The 24,813-nt window shown below is 44.0% G+C and overlaps 1 protein-coding gene across 18 annotated transcripts in view; it reads left to right on the forward strand.

The window, feature by feature from the left end:
* Positions 1-280: 280 nt before the first annotated feature.
* Positions 281-24,813, forward strand: part of LOC147618391 (protein MLN51 homolog) — a 73,304-nt gene continuing 48,771 nt past the window's right edge. For 9 of the 18 annotated variants that reach the window (XR_015262105.1, XR_015262106.1, XR_015262104.1 and 6 more), the window contains exons 1-2: positions 293-462; positions 790-1,337. Coding sequence is in view for 5 of the 18 variants with exons in the window: in XM_086774816.1 (XP_086630942.1) it covers positions 805-1,337 (533 nt within the window). In the remaining 13 variants the exon portion in view is untranslated. Of the gene's footprint in view, positions 463-789; positions 1,338-24,813 lie in introns of all 18 variants that reach the window. The other 9 variants (XR_015262113.1, XR_015262114.1, XR_015262112.1 and 6 more) reach the window with 2 other exon arrangements.

Below are 24,813 nucleotides of genomic sequence, written 5' to 3' on the forward strand. Positions count from 1 at the left end.
AATGGAAGCCGGAATACAAAGGGTCAATCGAAGGGATTTTTTCCTCTTATTTTTTAGAAATCCAAGATTTCTCTTTTCTCTCCTCTCCTTGTGCCTTAGTTGTATGTAATAGATATCTCTCTCTCTCTCTCTCTCAAAATAGCCGTGTCACACCCTCACATTTAAATTTCAAAAGCTAAGGCATGCCCTTACTCTCAAGGGGAGAATATTAAATACGTTTATAAAAAAAAAGCTATTTTTGAGATGTCTCTAAAGCAAATATATTCAAAGGATGCCAGCCGATGCCTTTTTAATGCTGGCCAAAAAAGCTCACTGTGAAATATAAAAAACAAAAAATCCGTAAAATTGCACGGAGCAACAAAACAGCAACAGAAAAGCTCAGCGCAGCAGCGCTTAGGATGTAAGGAAGACGAAGGTTTGCAGCTATCGATCGCTGTAAATCTCACACGATCTCTCATCCAGGTCGGTCTTTCTTAAGGTTTCTGTTTTTCGTGCTGTCTTTTTTAGCCCACGATCAATCTGTGAAATCAAATTAGGGTTTTTCTGGCGCTGACCAGGCTTTCTTCAGAGAGTCTTGGAATCCTTTCGGCGCTGGAAACGCTCGCTTTTGAGAGGCTTTGTTCCTCCTGCGCTTGAAAAGCTTGCTTTTTCAAGAAGTTTTAGTGCAATTTGTTTTTTCCCGATATACTTTAGTGCAAATTTTCTCCTTTCTTGCTTGTGATTGATTCTAAAGACAAATTAGGGTTTATGGTCTGATCTCAAGAAATTGACAAAGATTTTTGACCTCAGTGGCACACGGATAAAATGGCTTCTCACGAGCAAAGCAGTAGAGCCGATGCTCTTTTGGAATCTGGCGGTGAGGAAGAAGTAGAATATGAGAGTGACAGCGAAGAGGGGACGTCTGCTTTGGCGCTGCGGCGCCGTGTGGCCAGTGATGATGAGGAAGACGACCAGGGGATGAACACTGAAAGGAGGCCTGCTTATTATGATGACGATGTAGAAGATCAGGGAGCGCCTCCTGCAGAGGATGATGAAGAAGAGGAAGAGGAGGAGGCGTATGAGGATGCCGAGGAGGTGGCTGGCCTTCCTTCTAGGAGGAGGGCTATGAATGAGGAAGAGGAAAATGATGATGGCGGCGAAGAGCTTTCTAAGCATCACCGAGAAGTTATGGAGGATGTTGCAGACAAGGCACCAGGTGGTGCCGTGAATGCAGCAGGCAGCAGCAAAGAAGGGGCTGAAGAGGAGAAGAAGGATGCAGAGCCTTTTGTTGTTCCCACAGCTGGGGCATTCTACATGCATGATGATCGTTTCCGATACAATGGGGTAGCCCGTCCAAGGTATGCACTCAGTGCTTTGTTCTTGGTATAAGAGGGTCTCACGTGGTTATTGTCTTATTCATGTTGAGTGTATGTAAGCTGCTGGTAGGTAGATAAAGTTTTTTCTTCAAGAAAGGTTTGTATATGTGTGTGTGTGTGTGTGTGTGTGTGTGTGTGTGTGTGTATATATGTATGTATGTATGTATATGTACACTCACACACACTTATATATGTATATGTTTGTGTGTATATGTATATGCGTGTATGTATGTATAGGTTTGTGTGTATGTATATACGTGTATGTATGTATGTATTTACACAAACATATACATATATATATATGTGTGTGTGTGTGTGTGTACACACACACATATATAACACACACACACCACACACACACACACATATATAACACAACACACACGTGCATATATATGTGTGTGTGTGTTATACACACACAAACATATGCATATATATGTGTGTGTACATACACATATACATGTACACCATATATATATGTGTGTTTGTGTGTACATATACATATACATATACATATACATATACGTATACATATACGTATACATATATATATGTACGTTTTTGTACATATATATATATATATATATATATATATATATATATATATACATTTACATTTACATTTACTAGCCTTTGTGGGTACCTACACTAATGCATCACATAGTCTCTCAATAACTGCTATCCCAAAAGTCAACAATGGGCACATCCATATGCTCTTAGATCCATGGTCAGAGACCTAAAAGTTGTCAAACTTCTATTTCCTTTTGTGTCAAGATGAAGTGTCGCCCAAAATCCCATTTGTCCACGATCACTAGCACAAATCCCGGTCGTGGAAGCTGGCCGTGTACTTTAAGCCCTCGCGTGAAACATTGGGTGTCCGTGCAAGGGCATCGGTTTCATGGGCATTGTGCATGTTGTGTGTCACATAGACATTATGCTTAATTAGTACAAATCCCGGTCGTGGAAGCTGGCCGTGTACTTTAAGCCCTTGCGTGAAACATTGGGTGTCCGTGCACACCTATTGTACTAGGATGCCACATAGACATTATACTTAATTAGTACACTTAGGACATCGATTTCATGGGCATTGTGCATGTTGTGTGTCACATAGACATTATGCTTAATTAGGACACCAGTTTCATGGGCATTGTGCATGTTGTTGTCAAAATTATAGGGGAGTATGCACAACGGAAGCAATAGTTGATGGCAAGATAGAGCAAAATATGTGAGAGAGAGCAAGAACACAACATGTTCTATATTACCTTCTATTTCAGCCACTTCAAAGTTGGCTTAACCTTCACCTTCATGTGTTGGTTTTGTTGTGTTACAAAAAGTGAAGCCTTTTGTCCTTTATATAGGGTTCACCAAGGGCTAGGGTTGGGCCAACCCTAGATTCTTTTTCCACCCACATGCCCACTTTATTTGGGGTATGTTCACACCTACGTGACCTCTATCTCTCACCCTGGTGTGTACACCCCCTCTCAATGTCACCATGGGATGATGCCAAACATGGAGCAAGGTGAGCATTGGACATACAAGAACAAAATGACCCCCTCTCAACCATAGGATAGATGACAAGGTAGGCAGCCTCTATAAATTAGACTTTTACAAAAGTGATGAGTTATAGCAAAAATGTGGTTCACTCCCAATTCTAGCAAACATGCTTCACTCCTCAACTAGAAGAGTTGTTATGTGAGGAACTTGCAAAATTCCGGTCAACCTTAGTAACATCTTTGGTACCATCTCTTCCATAGTGGTTTCGTGCACCACCCTTTTTGATCCTTCGCTTTGATGAAACCATCTTCTTGGAAAAGACAAACTTCAAGTGGGATTTGGATGTATCATTCTTCATTACATTGGCTTCATTGGTTGCATCTTCGTGCTTCTCCAATCCTTTCTCATGGTAGACACGCTTCATGCGGACATGTCTCCTTTCAATCATGCTAGCTTCCTTGGTCCAGCTGCCACATAGACTAACACAAGGCTGCCACCCATGTTTTAATAGCTTATGCATGTGCTTCTCAATATGCTTCTTGCTTCCACCTTTCACTTCATGATGATGCATAAATACATACACCAATGTGAACATTGATTTAGGAGAGGTCTTACCACTTGTTTATCAACACAAGGGTAGTGTCTAACTCCATTACAATACGGTAGATGACTTCCATGCATATGAGTTCATCAAAAAATTTTTGAGGATTGGTTTTTATGAAAAATTTACCATACCCTTAGATGAGCAAGGATGGTTGATATCCTTTGGATGAGCAAGGGTTGAAAACCTTTGAGATAAAGGTTAAAAAAGAACCTTATAAAAAGGTTTAAAGAACCTTTGGAGAAGGATTTTTTTCCTTAAAAAAAAACCATCATTAAAAAAAAAAACACAAAGGTTTTTTAAAAGGGTGAGAGAAAGAGGTCATGTAGATGTGAACACATCCCAAATAAAGTGGGTATGTGGGTGGAAAAGGGATCTAGGGTTGGCCCAACCCTAGCCCTTGGTGAACCCTATATAAAGGGCAGAAAGCTTCACTTTTTGTAACACAACACAATCAACACATGAAGGTGAAGGTTAAGCCAACTTTGGAGTGGCTAAAATAGAAGATAATATAGAAGCTGTCTATACATCGTGTTCTTGCTTTGATACCATGTCAAAATTATGAGGAGTATGCACAACGGAAGCAATAGTTGATGGCAAGATAGAGCAACATATATGAGAGAGAGCAAGAACACAAGATGTATAGAAAGCGTGTATATTACCTTCTATTTCAGCCACTCGAAAGTTGGCTTAACCTTCACCTTCATGTGTTGGTTGTGTTGTGTTACAAAAAGTGAAGCCTCCTGTCCTTTATATAGGGTTCACCAAGGGCTAGGGTTGGGCCAACCCTAGATCCCTTTTCCACCCACATGCCCACTTTATTTGGGGTGTGTTCACACCTACATGACCTCTTTCTCTCACTCTTCATTACTTGTACATCATATATTTCAACAGTTGTGAGCCCTTCTCTTGGGACATGTCGCCAAGCATCATCTAGGTTTAGGGCCAAGTCAAGTGTCAGAAGTGATGTCGTACGCCGTGACCCCATTGTGAGCTCTCAGTCCAGGGACAATCAGGAACGAGCTACGTAGGTCAGTCTTTGAGCCTTAGAGGTTAGTCAAGTGTCAGTCCTCTTAACCCACTTGGAGAATTCATCATACAGGAGCATGTAGGTGTTTGTGTCTGCCATAGCCTTAGTTGCATGAGTAGGCATTGTTAGATCATTTCACATAGAAGGGGCCAGCCCCAACATGGGCTAGCCTTGCAAGGGGTAGCAAATCCCTAGCCATACAAGAAGGCTAGTCGGCAGCCCTTTGGTGGGCTTGGCACTAGTCGGCCAGCACCCGACCAACCCTACAGCTGCCGACTGGGCATGTATGCCAGTTGTGGGCAATTACAGCAGCTGACCGGGGAATAATAGGAGCCGACAGTGATTCAACAGGCCGACTGTGCATTTAAGGCGGTCGTGGGAGATATTTTGCAAGCCGACAGCTCTCTAAGGCAGCCGACTGTAGCCAAGAGGCTATATGAATGCGACTGCAGCCAGGAGGCTATATAAATGCTTGGGCCTCACTATTGAGTCCCATCCAAAATATTCAGGTATTCAGCATTAAGTGCAGAAGCAGGCCAGCATCTAGTCGACTCCAGGCAATAAGGGAGCTCCTCTTCACATATAGCCAGCATATGTGAAGTCCTACTGTCATGTGCACAGTGTGTATCTACCGTGTGCTACACGCATGCAAGACTAGTTTCGAGGCTTGGGGAAGCTTGGAACTAGGCAGGCTGATTGACGAGCTGAGTTAGGGAAATACTAAGGGGCGGGCACCCAAGTATGGACGAGCGGGCGGCCAAGTGTGGATGCCCGATGACCGGCCAAGAGCCTATAAAAGGGTGGCCAAGGTTAGTTATTGGGATATAGAGAGTCTCGCGAGTTTGTGAGAGCTCTATGGTCTTGGAGCCTGGATCTAGTGCAGACGTGCACCTGCTTTATGCAGTCGAGGCCGACAGCAGTCTCGAGGCCCGCGAGGGCAGCTTCGTGGCGGTATGGGATGTCGCGAGGAGGAGATTGGTCGGTATGTCATCCTAGTTAGCTCAGCTCGTGGCTCGGTGGGGATAGCCAAGACTGTGGGCTCGCCCATGGCTGTCATGGTTGGGAGGTGAGTCAAGCCTGCACCCCCTTGCTTGTTTGTTGTTTGTTTGTTTGTAGGATTTGAGTTTCGAACCGAGATCGATCACGAGGGGATCCGTGGGGATTTGACAGTGGTATCAGAGCATACCTCGTGAACGAGCAAGTTGGTAGGTAGAGAAGATGAGGTCGAAGAAAGGTATGTGTTAAAAAGCTTGCTGTTTTTTCTGTGCATACTGCAGATTTCAGAATAGTATGTGTTTTTTCTTCATCAAAGAAACCCATGTTGATGGGGGGAGATGGTAGTTAAGTAGGGTTGATTGCTTTGCAAAGAAGAGGCCTGTTTTGCTGTGCAGTCGCATAACCTGCAGGGAGAGAAACAGAAGAAAAAAGCATGTTTGCTTTTCGTTGCTTTTTGGCGCATGAGAGAAAGAGCGAGAGAGAGTGTCGTTGCTGCTGGGTCTGCTGGCCGAGAACTGCTATACTGGCCGTGTGTGTTGCGTGTGTGTCGTAGGTGAGATTCCCCCGGTCGGGGTTGAGCACAATCTTAGCAAACACTTAAGCTATTAACATAATTAAACAATTTTAAATGGCGCAACACAATAGAGTAAGAAGCTGAATTTTATTTTTGCACACTGCACTAGGGCCGGAAAGGGCCGACCCCCCTTGTAATAGATTTTATTATCAAGGAAAACTGTTACAAGCCTCACGGGCATTCACATGCCAAACTGTTCAAGTGCATCCATGATCATGAAAACAGCATTGCAAACAAATTTGTCGTAGACGATGGAATCCATAGCTTCACTTGAGAGTAGCTTCGTTCCTTGATTCCTTGAAGCTTGTCAAACGCAGCTATGCTCCACTGGCATCCATACACATACACATGTGTGTGCCAGGACCGAGACATAGGAGACCATATTGACAAAGCATTCGAATCTCAAATTGAAAATTGCTTGCAAAATGCTCTTACCAAGTATTGGACGATCAATGTCGAGCTCCACCTCCGTGCGGACGAACTACAGCTTGAATGTGACCGTTTTCCACTTCCGGCTGAAATTAGGGTTTCTGATTTTTAGGGTTTTAAGCAGGTTATATGAGTCCAAAATTGGGCATTTTGGGCTCTTTAGATGCCTATGAGTAAGGGGCACAGCTTGGTATGGTTTCCTCCAAAATTAGGGTTTCTGAAATTAGGGTTTCTGCAGAATTAGGGTTTCTGAAAATTAGGGTTTCAGCAGAATTTGGGAGCGGTAGAATGGTTAGGAGACTCCATATTCATTTAGAAGAGAGAGATAGAGTGAAAAGGTGAGCAACTGGAGGCTTAACTGAGAAAGGAAGAATCTTCAAGCTTTCCATTGGAGCTGGGAGCAAGAGGGAATGAAAATCAGCACTCTCACCAAGCAAAAAGTTAGAGAGAATAACAAAAATAGGCTCTCTTGAAGGGGGGCGCCTATTTCTAGAGAGAGAGTGTAGAGAGAGGTAATTTTCAAAATGAGTAATAGCATGGTGGCAGGTCCTCATACTGCCACCCAGTCCATAACCATCCCTTTTCCACACAAATTTAGTGGGAAGGGTGCCTGGACACTCGCCTAGCCGACCGGAAGGGAATTCTAGTCTATTCTTACTTATAGTTTGTCCGCCCGAGCTTTAATGAAGTGTGGACCTGCAAAACAAAGAATACATTGCTTTAACTCATAAAAAAGTAAAGTGGTGTACTTACCACCTGTCTACAGCCCACAAACGAGGTCAGAATACAGTTTCACTCGCACGGTTCACAAGAGGGCGTCCCCTACATGTGAACTACACAAACAAATCTTGCATGCAATCAAATAGTTCATGCAAAGACAGGATTTTTAACTTGCAAACATGTTATGCAAGGATGCATTGAACAGTCTCCCTATTCATTTAGCTTGTAGTCCGTGGTACCACACTCTGGATTTGGGCGCAGATACACAATCCCAACCCATATATCCAGCCTACTGGCTCTCGGTGTAGACATAAGTCCCCAACCATAAGATGCCAGTCCATCCTACAGAACTCGTCCATAGGCCTGAAGCGCAGAGAATGCCCAAATAGTGACATCCTCCCCTGCTTCTAAACAGTTGACCGCAACTGAAATGCTTCCAAATATGCTTGGAGGAGCTGCGGATACTCCTGGAAGTATGTTTCATCCATCCATTTTGCATCCATAGGAGAATAGTTCTTGAATTTCACAAGGTAGCGCCTCTGGAGTTTGCCACCTGCAAACTTTCGCTCCTTATGAAACACAATTTGCTCTGGCTGCAATACCTCTTCCAGCTCTTCCACCTCTGGTGGATCTTCCATAACCGGTTCCAAAGGTTCCGGTCCCACATATTTGCGCAAGAGGCTCACATGGAATGCATTATGAATCTTCCAATGATCCGGTAAAGCAAGTCGAAAAGCCACATCATTGATCTTCTTGATCACCTTGAAGGGTCCATAATACCTGGTAGAGAGTTTTGGGCATGCTCTCTCCTTGCCAGACCTCTTCCTGAGTCTAGCTTTCTCAAATTTTAGCAATACCAAGTCATTTTCTTTAATGTCCAATTGCCTTCTATGCTTGTCGGCAGCTTTCTTATGCTTTGCTTGAGAGCGTGCAATGGCTGTCCGAACTTGTGAAAAGGCAATATCAAGGTCCCTGACAAAGTCATCAGCAGCAAATATCTCATCTTTTGTGCGTAAGATAGGTGGTAATACCACTTTGCCATAAATGATCTCAAATGGGGCCTTGCCTGTAGAAGCATGTACCGTATTATTGTATGCAAATTCTACAAGCGGTAGATACTTTTCCCAAGAAGATTTCAGATCTGTCACATAGCATTTAAGCAAATCCAACACAGCTGAATTTGCAGCTTCACTTTGTCCATCCGTTTGAGGATGATAAGCTGAAGAAAAATTCAGCTTTGTGCCCATGTTATCAAAAAGAGCTCTCCAAAAGAGGCTTGTTGTTCGGGGATCCCTGTCTCCCACAATTGATTTGGGCATACCATGGTGTTTAAATACCTGTGACAGAAAAATTTTGACCATATGTTCTGGTTTTATGGTCTTTTTGACAGGTAGAAAATGTGCTTGTTTACTAAACCTGTCCACAATTGTCCATATTGCATCATTGCCATTTGGGGTGCGGGGCAAATCCATAATAAAATCCATTGCAATGCTTTCCCATGGCTGGTCCGGAATAGGCAAAGGCTGAAGCAAACCAGGAGTCTTTTGCCTATCAAATTTTACCTTTTGGCAGGTGACACATGCACGTACATAGGCTTCTATATCTTTCCTCATACCTGGCCAAAAGAAGTATCTCTCAATCATTTGAGTAGTAGGGAGTATCCCTCTATGCCCTGCATAAGGTGGTGCATGACATTCATCCAAAACTTTTTGTCTCATGTTTGAAACCACACATAAGCAGTTATCCTTCATGATATAACCATCTTTGACCACATAAGAAGCATGTGTATGACCAGTCATTAAATCAGCCCATAAATCTGAAAAATCAGCATCCAAATGGTACATTTCTCGCATAGTAGACAAGTCTTGATGAGAAGCAACCGAAATTGCAGCCACATATGGTTTTCTGGACAATGCATCTGCTACCACATTTTTCTTGCCAGGAGTATGCAAAATCTGAAAATGAAACATTGAGAGAAAATTGGCCATTCTCATTTGTTTCTCAGAGAGTTTAGTTTGCGTAAGAAAGTACCGCAAACTTTGGTGATCAGTTTTGACAACAAATTCAGCTCCCAATAAGTAATGTTTCCATACTGTGAGAGCATGAATGACGGCCAATAATTCCTTCTGATAAACATCAAGAGTAAGTTCAGCATTTTGCAATCTCTTGCTTTCAAATGCAATGGCATGTCCTTCTTGATTTAAGACGGCTCCAATGCAATTGCCACAAGCATCACATTCTACCACAAATGGCTTTTGCAAGTCTGGAATGATTAAGACTGGCCCTGTGATAATGGCATTTTTGAGCTTATTGAAAGCATTAATCTCAACCTCTGTCCATTTAAACATAGGACGTTTCTTGGTGAGTTCATGCAATGGCGAAGCAATCATTGCAAAGTGAAAGATAAATCTCCTGTAATATGAACATAGACCAAGAAAGCTTCGGACTTCATGAATAGATTTAAGTTCTGGCCAATCTTTGATGGTTTGGATCTTTGCAGGATCCATTCGTACACCATCCTTTGATACTATGTGTCCCAAGTAGTGAATCTCTGAAAGGAAAAATTCACTCTTTTTGGCGTTGATCATAAGCTTATGCTGCCTTAGTTCTTCAAAGACCACTCTTAAGTGCTTTTTGTGATCCTCCTCATTCTTGGAGAATACAAGAATGTCATCAAAGAACACACCTGTAAAAGTTCTATGATTTCTGAAAATTCGGTCCATCATGCGATTGAAAGTAGCCGGGGCATTTGTAAGACCGAATGGCATAACTAAATACTCATAGAGACCAAAAGAAGTGCGAAATGCTGTCTTATGTACATCCTGTGGCATCACTCGCACTTGATGATAGCCGCTTTTAAGATCAATGCGACTAAAACAAGATGATCCATCCAGCTTGTCCAAGATATCATCAATCCTCGGTATGGGAAACCGATTCTTGATGGTAATCTTATTTAATGCCCTGTAATCCACACACATACGGAATGAACCGTCTTTCTTTTGTACAAGAAGAACGGGTGAACAAAATGGCGAAGAACTAGGCCGCACCAAGCCTTTCTCAAGTAGTTCACCCACTTGTTTCATAATCTCTTCTTGTTGGCAAGCACTAACACGATATGCTGGCCTATTTGGAGGTGAATTCCCTGGAACTAATTCAATGCGGTGATCTTCTGGCCGTGAAGGAGGCATTACATTAGGTAAAGAGTCAGCAAAACAATCCCGGAATTCGCTTAAAAATTTCAGCCTCTCTTTAGTAAGAGTGTCCACATGTACATTACTGTGTTCCACATTATCACGTACAAAAACCAAGTACGAAGAAACACTCTTTTTCATTGCTTTATTGATTTGTATATGAGATACAACGGGGATAGTATCACCCGACACACCTGCATCTAAATGATGCTCTCTACCTTTATACATAAAAGTGATTTTGTTGGTCTTGTAATTCTTGGTAGGCTCAAGGCGTGCATGCCAAGGTTTTCCCAGTAATACATCACATCCACTAAGAGGGGCAACGAGAAAGTTCTCGTGGTCGAGGTATCCTTGGATATGCATTCGCAGCTTTCCAATAAGGGGTGTAACCTTCACATCTTTTTCCAGAAAAGCTGAACATGCATGAATTTCGGGTCCCATGTCACCTACTTCAATCCCCAAGGCAGCAGCCATATCAGTGGAGATGAAGTTGTCAGTGGAGCAGTCATCAAACATGAATAAAGCTGGCTGGTCTTTTAGTTGTCCCCATGCTTTGCATACCATTCTATGCATGTTTGCATGTCCCGTGTTGCCCTGTACATCATATACCATATTGACATGCACTTTAGGCTCTTCTGGCTTCTTATTCTTGTTAGGGCATTGTGGAGAGATGTGATCTTTACTACCGCATTTAAAGCATTTGCCTTCACGAATGTATTGTACCCTTTGTTGAGGAGTCAAGCCATAAACACCCTTTTTCTGCCACGGTTTCTTTTCTTTTGCATTTTCAGCTCTTTGAAGGGGCTTTACATCCTTCAAATCTGAATTTTCAGCTTTGTGCATGGCTTTGAAATCTCTTCTAAAGGGCTGTCCACCCTTTTGCACATTAAAACCAGCTTTCTCCTTACCCTTGCCCAAGCTTTGGTCAATTCTAGATTGCACCCATTTGACATTAAGCTCTTCGGAAGCCAAGACCGAGTTTATGAGTTGACGAAGAGTTTGGTTTGGATAGATTTGTAGTCCTCTTTGGAAGATGGGTTGCAATCCTGACTCAAATTTCCTCTTCTTTTCTTCTTCAGTAACGGTCATGAAGGGTAACACTTCCATTAATACCTCCCAAAATTTGGAGACGTAAGAGGTAATGGATTGCCCTTCTTTTTGCTCCAACCTGTCCCACTTCCTGCATATATCCTGAGTAAAATTTGGAGGCAAAAATTGATCATAAAACTTTTGTTTGATTTGTCACCTGCAGTAAACTCTTTAGTCTTCTTCTTCTTATGTTGATGCGTTTCCTCTTCATCTCTCTCGATTGGTTGCTTATTTGCTTCATTAGTAGGAACATATCGCTCAATTCCATCATGAGGAGGGGCTGATTTATGAGTCGGTTCCTTGAGAAGACTTTCATGAGCTTTAATAGATGACCTGTGGGGAGGAGAAACATGTGCGGTAGAGGCATGATGAGAGGTAGCAGACGCCTCTTCTCTTTCCTGTCGCACAATAGATTTAAGCTTTGATGTTTCAGCTGCATGTTGATTCATAAGAGGAGGCTTTTTAAACCTAAGCCCTCCTTCCTTTCGAGTAACTACATCACCTTGTCCCATGAGGTAAGAGACAGCCATATCTCTTGGTTGAACCCCCAATTCCATGGCAACATTTTCCAATGCATCATTCACAAAAGGAGAATGCTTTGACACACGAGATACATGCCTTGACTGTGAGTCTTCATGCATATCCTTGAGTTGTTTTTGCATCATACATAATTGCCTTTTGAGGTCTGCAATTTCAGCCTGCATAGCATCATGTGCATCACTCTGTATAGCCTTCTCCTTACCTCGGGATGGCTGTCCCATATATACATGAGTTGCATTTCCTTCCCTTCTAACATAAGATGGCTGTCCGGCATGTGCAATACCATCATGTGACCCAAGAAAAACATTTTCAGCAGTGTATTGTTCATGCATTTGAGTATCATCATGCACATTGTCTCCTCTTGGCTTCACATATGTACTCTTCCTTGGATTTACATCCCGTGAAGTACCTGTTTGGCTCGCCATAATGCTTAAGAATGCTAACAGCTAGTGTAAGCTAGATTAGGACCGTCTTCCACACAGAAAGGAGGAAGATCCTAGGCTCTGATACCAATGAGATTCCCCCGGTCGGGGTTGAGCACAATCTTAGCAAACACTTAAGCTATTAACATAATTAAACAATTTTAAATGGCGCAACACAATAGAGTAAGAAGCTGAATTTTATTTTTGCACACTGCACTAGGGCCGGAAAGGGCCGACCCCCCTTGTAATAGATTTTATTATCAAGGAAAACTGTTACAAGCCTCACGGGCATTCACATGCCAAACTGTTCAAGTGCATCCATGATCATGAAAACAGCATTGCAAACAAATTTGTCGTAGACGATGGAATCCATAGCTTCACTTGAGAGTAGCTTCGTTCCTTGATTCCTTGAAGCTTGTCAAACGCAGCTATGCTCCACTGGCATCCATACACATACACATGTGTGTGCCAGGACCGAGACATAGGAGACCATATTGACAAAGCATTCGAATCTCAAATTGAAAATTGCTTGCAAAATGCTCTTACCAAGTATTGGACGATCAATGTCGAGCTCCACCTCCGTGCGGACGAACTACAGCTTGAATGTGACCGTTTTAAATTCCGGCTGAAATTAGGGTTTCTGATTTTTAGGGTTTTAAGCAGGTTATATGAGTCCAAAATTGGGCATTTTGGGCTCTTTAGATGCCTATGAGTAAGGGGCACAGCTTGGTATGGTTTCCTCCAAAATTAGGGTTTCTGAAATTAGGGTTTCTGCAGAATTAGGGTTTCTGAAAATTAGGATTTCAGCAGAATTTGGGGGCGGTAGAATGGTTAGGAGACTCCATATTCATTTAGAAGAGAGAGATAGAGTGAAAAGGTGAGCAACTGGAGGCTTAACTGAGAAAGGAAGAATCTTCAAGCTTTCCATTGGAGCTGGGAGCAAGAGGGAATGAAAATCAGCACTCTCACCAAGCAAAAAGTTAGAGAGAATAACAAAAATAGGCTCTCTTGAAGGGGGGCGCCTATTTCTAGAGAGAGAGTGTAGAGAGAGGTAATTTTCAAAATGAGTAATAGCATGGTGGCAGGTCCTCATACTGCCACCCAGTCCATAACCATCCCTTTTCCACACAAATTTAGTGGGAAGGGTGCCTGGACACTCGCCTAGCCGACCGGAAGGGAATTCTAGTCTATTCTTACTTATAGTTTGTCCGCCCGAGCTTTAATGAAGTGTGGACCTGCAAAACAAAGAATACATTGCTTTAACTCATAAAAAAGTAAAGTGGTGTACTTACCACCTGTCTACAGCCCACAAACGAGGTCAGAATACAGTTTCACTCGCACGGTTCACAAGAGGGCGTCCCCTACATGTGAACTACACAAACAAATCTTGCATGCAATCAAATAGTTCATGCAAAGACAGGATTTTTAACTTGCAAACATGTTATGCAAGGATGCATTGAACAGTCTCCCTATTCATTTAGCTTGTAGTCCGTGGTACCACACTCTGGATTTGGGCGCAGATACACAATCCCAACCCATATATCCAGCCTACTGGCTCTCGGTGTAGACATAAGTCCCCAACCATAAGATGCTAGTCCATCCTACAGAACTCGTCCATAGGCCTGAAGCGCAGAGAATGCCCAAATAGTGACAGTAGGCGTGGGGGCTACTCATAGCTACAGGCGGCCAAGCCTGTTAGGCATGCGGCTAGGCCTGCGTAGCCAGCCCAAGCCGGCGCCCAGGCCACACAAGACCGGCGCACAAGCCAGGCAAGGCGAGCGCCCAGGCCACGTGGCCCTGTGGCCAGGCGTAGGCGCAGCCTACGTGTGCGCTCAAGCGCTGGCCGGAAGCAGCAGGGTACACAAGTGTAACGGGAGACGGACGCGTGTAATGGAATCGTATAAATGTGAACAAGATTCTGAGCACTTAACACTTGAGCATTACAACCACAAAGCTGAAAATGACAGTACACCACATAAAGGGGCCGATGATAGGCTGACCCCCCCCTTTAGGTTATATTACCAAAAGAGTCTGCAAAGTACAAGATTACGGGTGCCGGGGGATTCACCACCAGCCTGCACCTGATTCTTCCAAATACATCATGAATGAATACATTTCAAACAAGAGAATCTGTAGGTACATCCGCCCTACACACAGGTACATCCGCCCTGCACAAGAGTATCACAATCCTCACAGGTACTCCGCCCTGCACAAGATGTAAATGGATCTTTAGGCCCTGTTTCCACGCGAGAAACTGATCCAGAAACCTGTATTCTCCGCGAGCAAGTGTCCCCAATGCTTGCCCTAAGCACCTGTTACATCAGGAATCCTTGAGACACATCCATGCTCACATATTCCATTGCTGTCCGGCCTGTTTTGTGCAATAACCAGTCCAAAACAGCAACTGTCTATCGCGAGAAATCCACCTGTAAAGGGTCCTACAGCCCTGTGGAGGTCCCTAGAGCTGTCCTGTATTGTCCAAGTTGACTTTGGACACCTGTAACCAGCCCAAAACTCGCAATAACCAGAAAATACAGGTCTGAAATTTACCAACCAGCCCTTTAGAAGAGTGTGGGGATCATTATCCAAGCTTGTGTGAGTCCGGGAAGCAAGCAACCAGCCCTGTAGCAACTCCCAAAGCTTCAACCAGCTCTCCAATGTGTTGAGTAATGAATAAAACAGCCCAAAAGGCCTCTTGAAGGAGGCGCCTTTCTCCAGTGCCACCTAAGGGGCTTGGTGGGTACACATACAGGCTGACAAGTGTCCCCATAAGGTGTCCAGGTAGGTGTCCAGCCCATAGTGCTCCATTTGTCCTGTTTGTATAAGTTTAGGTCCAACCAAATGGGAAATGGCCATAAGCTGTCCGGGCTTCATTAATTTTGGTCCAACCAAATGCGAACGCATTATAAGTTGTCCGGCCACTTATTAATGAGTGTGGACCTGCAAACCAATAAACCTTAGTAGTAAATGAAATAAGCTGTAAATTGAGTGTGGACGCACTTACCACCTGCAAAACCCATAAGCCCACAGTTTTAGGCCCAAGCAGGAGTGCACACACGTGTCCACAAGGTGCCCGGGCGTCCCCGGTCCCTCGGGCTTCACAAGCCAAAATAACAAGCATTGTCCAGGCAGCAAGACAATGTCACACAAAGTAAAATAAAGTTATGGCATGCATCATTTATGCATTGTGTATATGTAAACTTGGAGAACCACCTATCATCATTCTTGTACTTGAAAATATTCCGCCTGCCATCATAACACACCATGTGTGCATGGCCGGAATCCACACGGGCACTGCCCGAAAGTCCACAAATGTCCTGCCATGTCCTTGGACTCATATGCATCCACTCATATGATCCATACACATGCCCAGGTATAATACATACATGCATCCGCATGTTTCTAGGCCTGACACGCATCCGCATGTCCCTAGAATATAGGGATTTGTGACAACCCCCGGCTTCTAATCAGTTGACCTCAACTGAAAAGCCTCCAGATAGGCCTTCAAAAGATCTGGGTAATCCTCGAAGTAGGCCTCATCCATCCATTTCGCATCCAAAGCTGAATAATTCTTGAACTTCACAAGGTACCTACGAACAAGTTTGCCTCCCGCAAGCTTTCGTTCCTTGTGAAAAACAATCTGTTCAGGTTGAAGAATCTCTTCCAGCTCATCCACCTCGGGTGGGTCTTCCAAAACCGGCTCAAACGGTGTCGGTCCCACATAAGGCCTCAATAGGCTCACATGAAAAGCATTATGCATGTTCCAATGATCTGGGAGTACAAGCCGAAATGCAACATCATTGATCTTCTCCAAGATCTGAAAAGGTCCATAATACCTGTTGGAAAGTTTAGGGTACTTTTCCTCTTTTCCTGGCCTCTTCCGAAGGCGTGCCTTTTCAAATTTCAGCAAGACCCAATCACCTTGTTTGAATTGTACATCCCTTCTATGCTTATCAGCTGCCTTTTTATTCTTGGTTTGAGACCTCTCTATGACTGTCCGTACCTGTGCAAATGCAGTATCCAAGTCTCTGACATACTCATCTGCTGCAAAAATCTCATCCTTTGTACGAAGGATGGGTGGTAGTACCACCTTGCCATAGATAATCTCAAAGGGCGCCTTGCCCGTAGAAGTATGTACCGTGTTGTTGTAGGCAAATTCCACAAGTGGTAAATACTTCTCCCAATCCGATTTGCGGTCGGATACATAAGATTTCAGCAAGTCGAGGACGGCTGAATTTGCTATTTCACTTTGCCCATCTGTCTGTGGATGGTAAGCTGATGAGAAGTTCAGCTTTGTACCCATATTGTCAAACAATGCGCGCCAAAATAAGCTTGTGGTTCTAGGATCTCTATCCCCCACAATAGATTTAGGCATGCCATGGTGTTTGAATATCTGTGCCAAAAACATCCTAGCCATATGATCTGGCTTTATTGTCTTGCGTACGGGAATGAAATGTGCCTGCTTGCTAAACCTGTCAATGATGGTCCAAATAGCATCATTTCCCTGTGGCGTCCTTGGCAAATCCATAATGAAATCCATAGCAATGCTTTCCCATGGTTCATTTGGTATAGGCAAAGGCTGAAGCAATCCAGGTGCTTTATGTCGGTCAAACTTGACCTTTTGACATACCATACATTCACGTACATATGCTTCAATATCCTTGCGAATATGTGGCCAAAAGAAATACCTCTCCAAAGCTTGTGCTGTGGCCAAAATGCCTCTATGACCTGCATATGGAGAAGCATGGCACTCATCCATAACCTTATGGCGAAGGTTCTTTACCACACACATACGATTTTGCATCATGAGATATCCATCTCTTATGGCATAAGATGGGACAGCAATACCCTCTTGCAAATCAGCCCATACATGTGCAAAATCCTCATCCAAATGATAAGTATTACGCATATCCGATAAGTCCTCATGGTATGCAACTGTAATAGCATGAACCTGTGGTCGTCTAGATAAGGCATCTGCCACCACATTCTTTTTCCCTGGAGTGTGTAAAATCTGAAAATGAAACATTGAGAGAAAATTTGCCCATCTCATATGCTTCTCTGAGAGCTTACTTTGAGTCAAAAAATATCTCAAACTTTGATGATCAGTTTTGACCATAAAATCAGCCCCTAAAAGATAGTGTTTCCAAATAGTAAGGGCATGAATTACAGCCAACAACTCCTTCTCATAAACCTGTAAGTGAAGCTCTGCATGTTGCAAGCGTCTGCTCTCATAGGCAATGGCATGTCCTTCTTGGATCAAAACAGCCCCTATGCAGTCCCCACTTGCATCACATTCCACGACAAAAGGTTTGTGCAAATCCGGAATAATGAGTACCGGTCCCGAGATGATTGCACTCTTCAACTTTTGAAAGGCATCTCTCTCTTCTTGTGTCCATTTAAAGATTGCTTTCTTCTTCGTTAAATCATGTAACGGAGCGGCAATGAAAGCAAAATGCTTGACGAACCTCCTGTAGTAAGCACATAAACCAAGGAAGCTCCTGACTTCATGGACTGATTTCAGCTCTGGCCATTCTTGCATGGCTTGTATCTTTGCGGGATCCATGCGCACACCATCCTTTGATACAATGTGACCAAGATAGTGAATCTCTGAGAGGAAGAATTCACTCTTTTTTGCATTTATGCAGAGCTGATTTTCCTTAAGCTCTTTAAACACAATAGCCAGGTGCTCACGATGTTGGGCTTCATTCTTTGAGAATACAATAATGTCATCAAAGAATATACCTGTGAACTTTCTATGCTTTCTGAACACCCTGTCCATCATCCTGTTGAAGATAGCGGGTGCATTTGTAAGGCCAAAAGGCACCACCAAAAACTCATAAAGACCAAAGGCTGTCCTGAATGCAGTCTTGTGTACATCTTGAGGTGTCACTCTCACTTGATGATACCCACTCTTGAGATCTATTCGGCTGAAACATGCCGAACCTTCAAGCTTGTCCAAGATGTCATCAATACGCGGAATGGGAAACCGATTCTTGATGGTTATCTTATTGAGGGCACGGTAATCAACACACATCCTGGAAGTACCATCCTTCTTTTGAACAAGAAGTACCGGCGAGCAATATGGCGAGGAACTAGGCCGAATCAAACCCTTTTCCAAAAGTTCATTCACCTGTGCCATAATCTCTTCTTGTTGACTAGCACTCACCCTGTATGGTGGCCTATTAGGTGGAGAGCTACCGGGAATTAGATCTATGCAATGATCTTCCGGCCTCTCTGGTGGCAACCTTGCTGGCAAAGCATTTGCAAAACAATCTTTGAACTCATTCAAAAAGTTAAGCTTGTCTTGATCTAATGCACTAACATCAACACTAGAATGTTCAATGGTATCACGTACAAAAACCAAGTAAGAACAAGCTGATTTCTTTATTGCCTTATTAATTTGTACATGGCTTACAAGAGGTATGGTACTTCCAGTGGTACCAGCATCTATAGAGTGCTCACGGCCTCTATGTACAAAGCTGATTTTCTTCTCTTTGTAAGCCTTAACAGGCTCTAAACGGTGATGCCAGGGCATCCCCAACAAAACATCACAACCTGTAAGAGGAGCCACTAGAAAGCTCTCATAGTCGAGGTAGTCCTGTATATGTACACGGAGCTTACCAATGACCGGAGTTACATCAACCTGTTTGCCCTCAAAGGCGGCATCTGCATTCATTTGCATTCCCATGTCTTCCACATTGAGACCTATGGCGGCAGCCATTTGTACGGATATAAAGTTATCTGTGGAAGCATCATCAAAAAGAAACAAAGCGGGCTGATCCTTCAATTTGCCCCAAGCCTTGCATATGACTCTACTCTTGGGCTCATGCCCTGTATTACCCTGCACATCGGGTACAACATTCACAAGAGGCTTTTGCACATTAGGCTCAGCATTCTTAGGATTCTGTGGGCATTTAGGATATATATGGTCTTTACTGCCACACTTAAAGCATTTTCCAGCCTTCCTGTACTCTTCCAATTGCTGTTTTGAGAGCCCAAAATTGTGGCGTTTACCCCCCTGCTTCTTTTCGGAGTCATCCTTTGCATCTCGGCCATCTTTGGGAGCATTCTTAGGTGGCTGTCCACCCTTTTTCTGGTCATAACCAGCCCTGAATTTGCTCTTGTTTTGACCTGCAAATGGCTTATTTGTGGGTGCTTTTATGTGCAAATTCTCCGCAATCATGGCTGAGTGTATAAGCTCTTGTATGGTCTTATTTGGGTACACTCCCAAGCTTTGTTGGATGATGTGATGGAGCCCCGATTCAAACTTTCTCTTCTTCTCGTCCTCTCCAATCTTCATGAAGGGAGTAACCTTGAGAAGGACTTTCCAAAACTTTGCTATGTATGAAGCAACGGACTCTCCCTCATCTTGGGACAGCCAATCCCACTCCTTGCGTACATCCTTTGCAAAGTTTGGTGGTAAGAATTGATCATAAAACTGAATTTTGAAAGAAGACCAAGTTGGGGCAGCATTTCCATCAAGTATTTTTGCAAGCCACCAATCACTTGCCGTATCCTTGAGATGCATTCCCACATGCCTGAGCATAGACTTTTCCGAAAAGTCTTCATTGCAAAAAGCTATCTCAAACTGTCTAATGAAAGCAAGTGCTTTGGTAGAGTCCATCCGTCCCTGAAAGTTTTCAAACTTTACATCCTTGTCACCGGACTTGAACTCTCGAGGCTTCTTCCTTCTATATGCATCCCTATGTACATCCTGTTCATCTGCATGATGATGATGCCGCGATGAAGATTCACGATCCCTCTTCGTTCTCTCTTGAGCCACACTCTCCAAATGAGTGGAAAGCTCAACACGAGAATGGACATGTCTTCTTGGAGCAAAGCGGGAATGAGTAGAGGATCCCTCATCCTTACTCTTCTCTTGACCTGCATCAAGCCTAGCACCAGGGACTCTTGTCCTTTCAGCATTTGGCACTTGCTGTGCTCTTTCTGCTTGTTGTGTATCATGTGCACCACCACGGGCAGCCATGAGGGGTGGCTTCTTGAAAGCCAAACTACCATCTGCTTCAGTGTATACATCACCCTTAACCATTAGGTATGCAAGTGCAAGTTCTCGGGGTTTCTCAACATCCATTTCCTTTGCAATTGCTTCAAAAGTGACTTCATGGACCGAAGCCTTTGTGTCACCAGCCTGGACATTTCCCAGTCTGAAAGGGGTCTGGTGGACTCCACGATGTTTAAATATTTGGAAAGTACAAGCTTTGGGAATGGGGGATTATCCTAGAATACAAAGGACCACACTCCTAAAATTTAGGAGAGTTGCTATTTTTGGCCCGACTCCAATGGAAACTCTGTTCGCGTCATTACATCTGGAATTGAGCAGATACCAAGAGTTGGCAAAGTGCCTATGACAGAATGTCTACCAGTTGGGATATTTTTAGAGATAAAGTTTATGGAAGGACCCATCTCTTAGATTGAGACATGTGGCAAGGAGGTGGACCAAAGTGAGACAAGTGGCCTGACACTTGTTAGAAAATGGATCAAAGTGAGACAAGTGGCCTGACACTTGTTAGAAAATGGATCAAAGTGAGACAAGTGGCCTCACACTTGTCACTTCAGCTATTGTGTGGCTCCCCACTTGTCATCGTAGCCTTCTCTTGCCATTTTAGCTCATGAGAGGCCCAAATCTATAAATTGGAGCCCTCTCTCTTCATTAATGGAGGCTCTCTTGCTCCACACTAGCCTCTACCACCGTTACAGGTTGCCCTAATGATGGCTACTCTCTTTCTCTCTCACTTGAAGGCTGCCCATGAAGAATACCGGCTGTTGGGGACTGTTTTGGAGGCTTCCATCGCGAAGAAATACTGAAGGCAAGGGTATTTAATCATTTATTATGATTTCTAGCCATTGTACTTGTTGTACCACATTTGTACTTGTTGTACAAGCTGTACCAGCCATAGTCACATGGGAACGCCGTTCCACTGTTGTGGAACGGGGGAACGTGGAGGAGGCCACCTTGGGAACGGTGGAACGTGGAGCTACGTGGCTTTTATTTTTTTTTTCCCTCATGCGCGAAACGGCGACGTCAATGTTTTTTTTTCTCCACGGGCAGCGTAATAGCGTCGCCTGTTTTCTTTTTTTTTGGGTTACGGGTGCCCAACGTTTTGGGCACCCTTTAAAAAAGGCCCAAAATTTGGGCCTTTTTTAAAGGGTGCCCAAAACGTTGGGCACCCGTAACCCTTAAAAAAAAAGAAAAGACGATACTTGCTTCGAGCGCCGCCGCCGACCCCTCAACAAAACAAATCGAAAAACGAAATCAACGAATAGAAGCTGCAACGTTCAAAAAAAACGACGACCTGCAGGCTGCCAGGTTGCCCTCCAACGTTCATAAAAAAAAAAACGTCAATATCAACGTTTAAAAAAAAAACGTACCTCTCTGGAGTCTGAGAACTTATAAAATCCAGTGCAGCTGCAAGTACAGTGTGCAATGTGCATAGCCAAGTACAATCTCTCTCTCTCATAGCCAAGTACAATCTCTCTCTCTCTCTCTCTCTCTCTCATAAGGGAACCAACTTCCAAGACAGCTTTCTCTCTCTCATAGCCAACTTCCAAGTACAATCTCTCTCTCAATTTTCAAAGCCAACTTCCAAGTACAATCTCTCTCTCTCTCTCTCTCTCTCTCTCTCTCATATAATGCCTCCTAAGGGAACCAAGAGAGCCAAGAAGAACGAAGCATGGTCATGGTGGGATGAGGTGGATATTCTTGAGGCCAATCAAGGCGGAGGAGCTAGGAAGTGGAAATGTCGCTATTGTGGGAGCACCAAACATGGGGGAGTCAACCGAGTTCGAGGTCACCTAATCCATGAGCCGGGACAAGAAATCCAACCATGCTTGTCAATCTCAGCTGAGAAAAAGAGAGAGCTAGAAGCTAGGCATAATGAAGTGATTTTTCGTGCTCCTCCTCCAAGAGCTATGGCTGCGAACCCATCATTCTTTACAACTCCTTCAAGCAACTTCTCCACATCCGTAGGCTCTTCTTCCGTGCATCAACTGCCACCCCCCAAAGGCACGCAAAGAACTCTTGCGGGTTCTTGGAATCCACGCAAACGAGAAGCCGTGGATGCAGCTATTGCAAGGTTCTTCTACCATGACCACATCACTTTCAATGTGGCAAGGTCCCCTTATTTTCGGGAAATGGTTCGTCTCATTGCTGAATTTGGACCAACCTACACTCCCCCTTCTTCGGAGAGCCTTCGAACCACGCTTTTGGCAAAGGAAAAGGAAGCTGTTGAGCAAGCCATGCAAAACGTCAAGGAAGGGTGGCAACGCAACGGTGTCTCCATCATTAGTGATGGATGGAGTGATAGCCAATCTCGCTCCATCCATGGCATCATCGCATACTCTCGAGGGAACACATTTTTTGTGTCTTCCCATGATGCCTCCCCAACGGGCAAGTATGCCGACGTCATCGTGGAGGAGTGGGCAGAGGCAATTGAGCAAGTGGGTCCTCAAGATGTGATCCAGGTCATTGGTGATGGGGAGGCCTCAAATCGAGCTGCAGGCGACCTTCTTTTGGCAAGGTATCCACACATCACATTCACTCCATGCATTGCACATGGCTTGAATAATCTTCTGAAAGACATTGATGGTCTTTCATGGGTAGCACCATGCATAGCAAAGGGAAAAGACATAGTTTCATTCATCACTCGGCACACATTTAGCCTCTCCGAGTTTAGAAAAAGATCCCCAAACTTGGATCTTAAAAAATATTCGGAAACTCGTTTTGCATATAATTTTATTATGCTAGAGAGGCTAGTTGCACTCCATAACATTCTCAAGCAGCTTGTAGTGAGTGATGAGTGGAGCACGTGGCCCACTGCCCGTAGCACACAAGGAACAACTTGTTACACCCACATCATGGATGCTCCTTTGTGGGTGAAGATTGAGCATGTTGTCAACATTACGAAGCCCATTATCTACATGCTACGTATGGTGGATGGGAAAAAACCTTGCATTGGCAAAGTTTATGAGGGCATGGACAAGATGGTGGAGCGTATCCTTTCTTTGGAGCCCGACACAACAAAGAAGGCAGAACTTCAAAGTTTGTGTCAAGCAAGGTGGGACCGATATCACTCACCAATGCATGCAGCTGCATTTGTGATTGATCCAGAGTTTCAAGGCAAAGGCCAGGAATCGGATGAAGAAGTCACAAATGGCTGGGACAAAATCCTTGCCAGATTGGTGCCTGACGCTACGATGAGAAGCAAGATTAGAATTGATTTGGGAAAGTACAGAGCAAAGACAGGTAATTTTGGTTCAGCAGATGCCCAGCAAGATAGGACACTTATGGGAGGTGCTCTTTGGTGGGAGAACTACGGATCGGGTACTCCAGAGCTACAACGGCTTGCAATGCGCATTCTCAGTCAGAATGCAAGTTCTTCTCCAATTGAGCAACTATGGAGTGTTTTTAGCCATGTTGCCTCGAAGAAGAGAAATCGGCTACTCACTACCAGAACAAATGACCTTGTGTATGTGTCAGCCAACTTGCGACTATTAGCCCAGGTTGCTAGTGGTGACTTTGACCATGAAAGCTTCATAGATATGGAGCCACAGTCTGAGTCGGATGATGACGACCCTCCACCTCCACCTCCACCTGCATCGATGCATGATGCATCTATGGATGATCTAGCTGACATCTTTGCACCTATTTGATATCACCTAGGAGTCAGGACTTTAGGTTTCTTTGTTCTTAGCTATCTAGCTTTCACTATGTGGCTGTACATTGTACAAGCTATTGTACTTCTGGTTTTCTAAATATGAACAAGGTCATTGAGTTTGCTATCAAATTCTTGTCTCTTTTTGTCTACTTTCAATTGTATATTTGTCTCCTTTTGCCTGCTTTTAATTGTATATTTGTCTACTCATGTGTATTGAAAATTGAAATATGATAACGTGTCGTTCCGGATCCCGTTCCGGATTGCAAGGGGTCCCGTTCCCGTTCCCGATTGGCCCCTCGTTCCCATATCCGTTCCCGTTCCCTGGTGACTATGGTACTACCAGCCCTTGTATTGGCTGTACCAGCTTCTGTACTTGCTGGACCTACTGTACCAGCCACCATACCGGCTGTACCAGCCACTGCACCTGCTGTACCAACCCTTGTACTGGCTGTACCAGCTTTTGTACTTGCTGTACCACCCATTGTACCGGCTGTACCAGCTTCTGTACTTGTTGTACTTGCGTTAGCTGCTGTACCAGCCATCGTACCGGCTATACCAACCAATGTACTTGCTGTACCGGCTGAATGGAGAGTTGTACTTGCTGTACCCTCTCTATTGCATGAAGACCTGTGGTTTTTGGGGAAGAATCAGTACCCACACGGAGGTATATGGATTATATTGTTGGCTCAGCATTTCT

This window comes from Cibotium barometz, chromosome 35 (genome assembly GCF_041138505.1).
Source record: "Cibotium barometz isolate CiBa-2024 chromosome 35, ASM4113850v1, whole genome shotgun sequence".
NCBI classification, from domain to species: domain Eukaryota; kingdom Viridiplantae; phylum Streptophyta; class Polypodiopsida; order Cyatheales; family Cibotiaceae; genus Cibotium; species Cibotium barometz.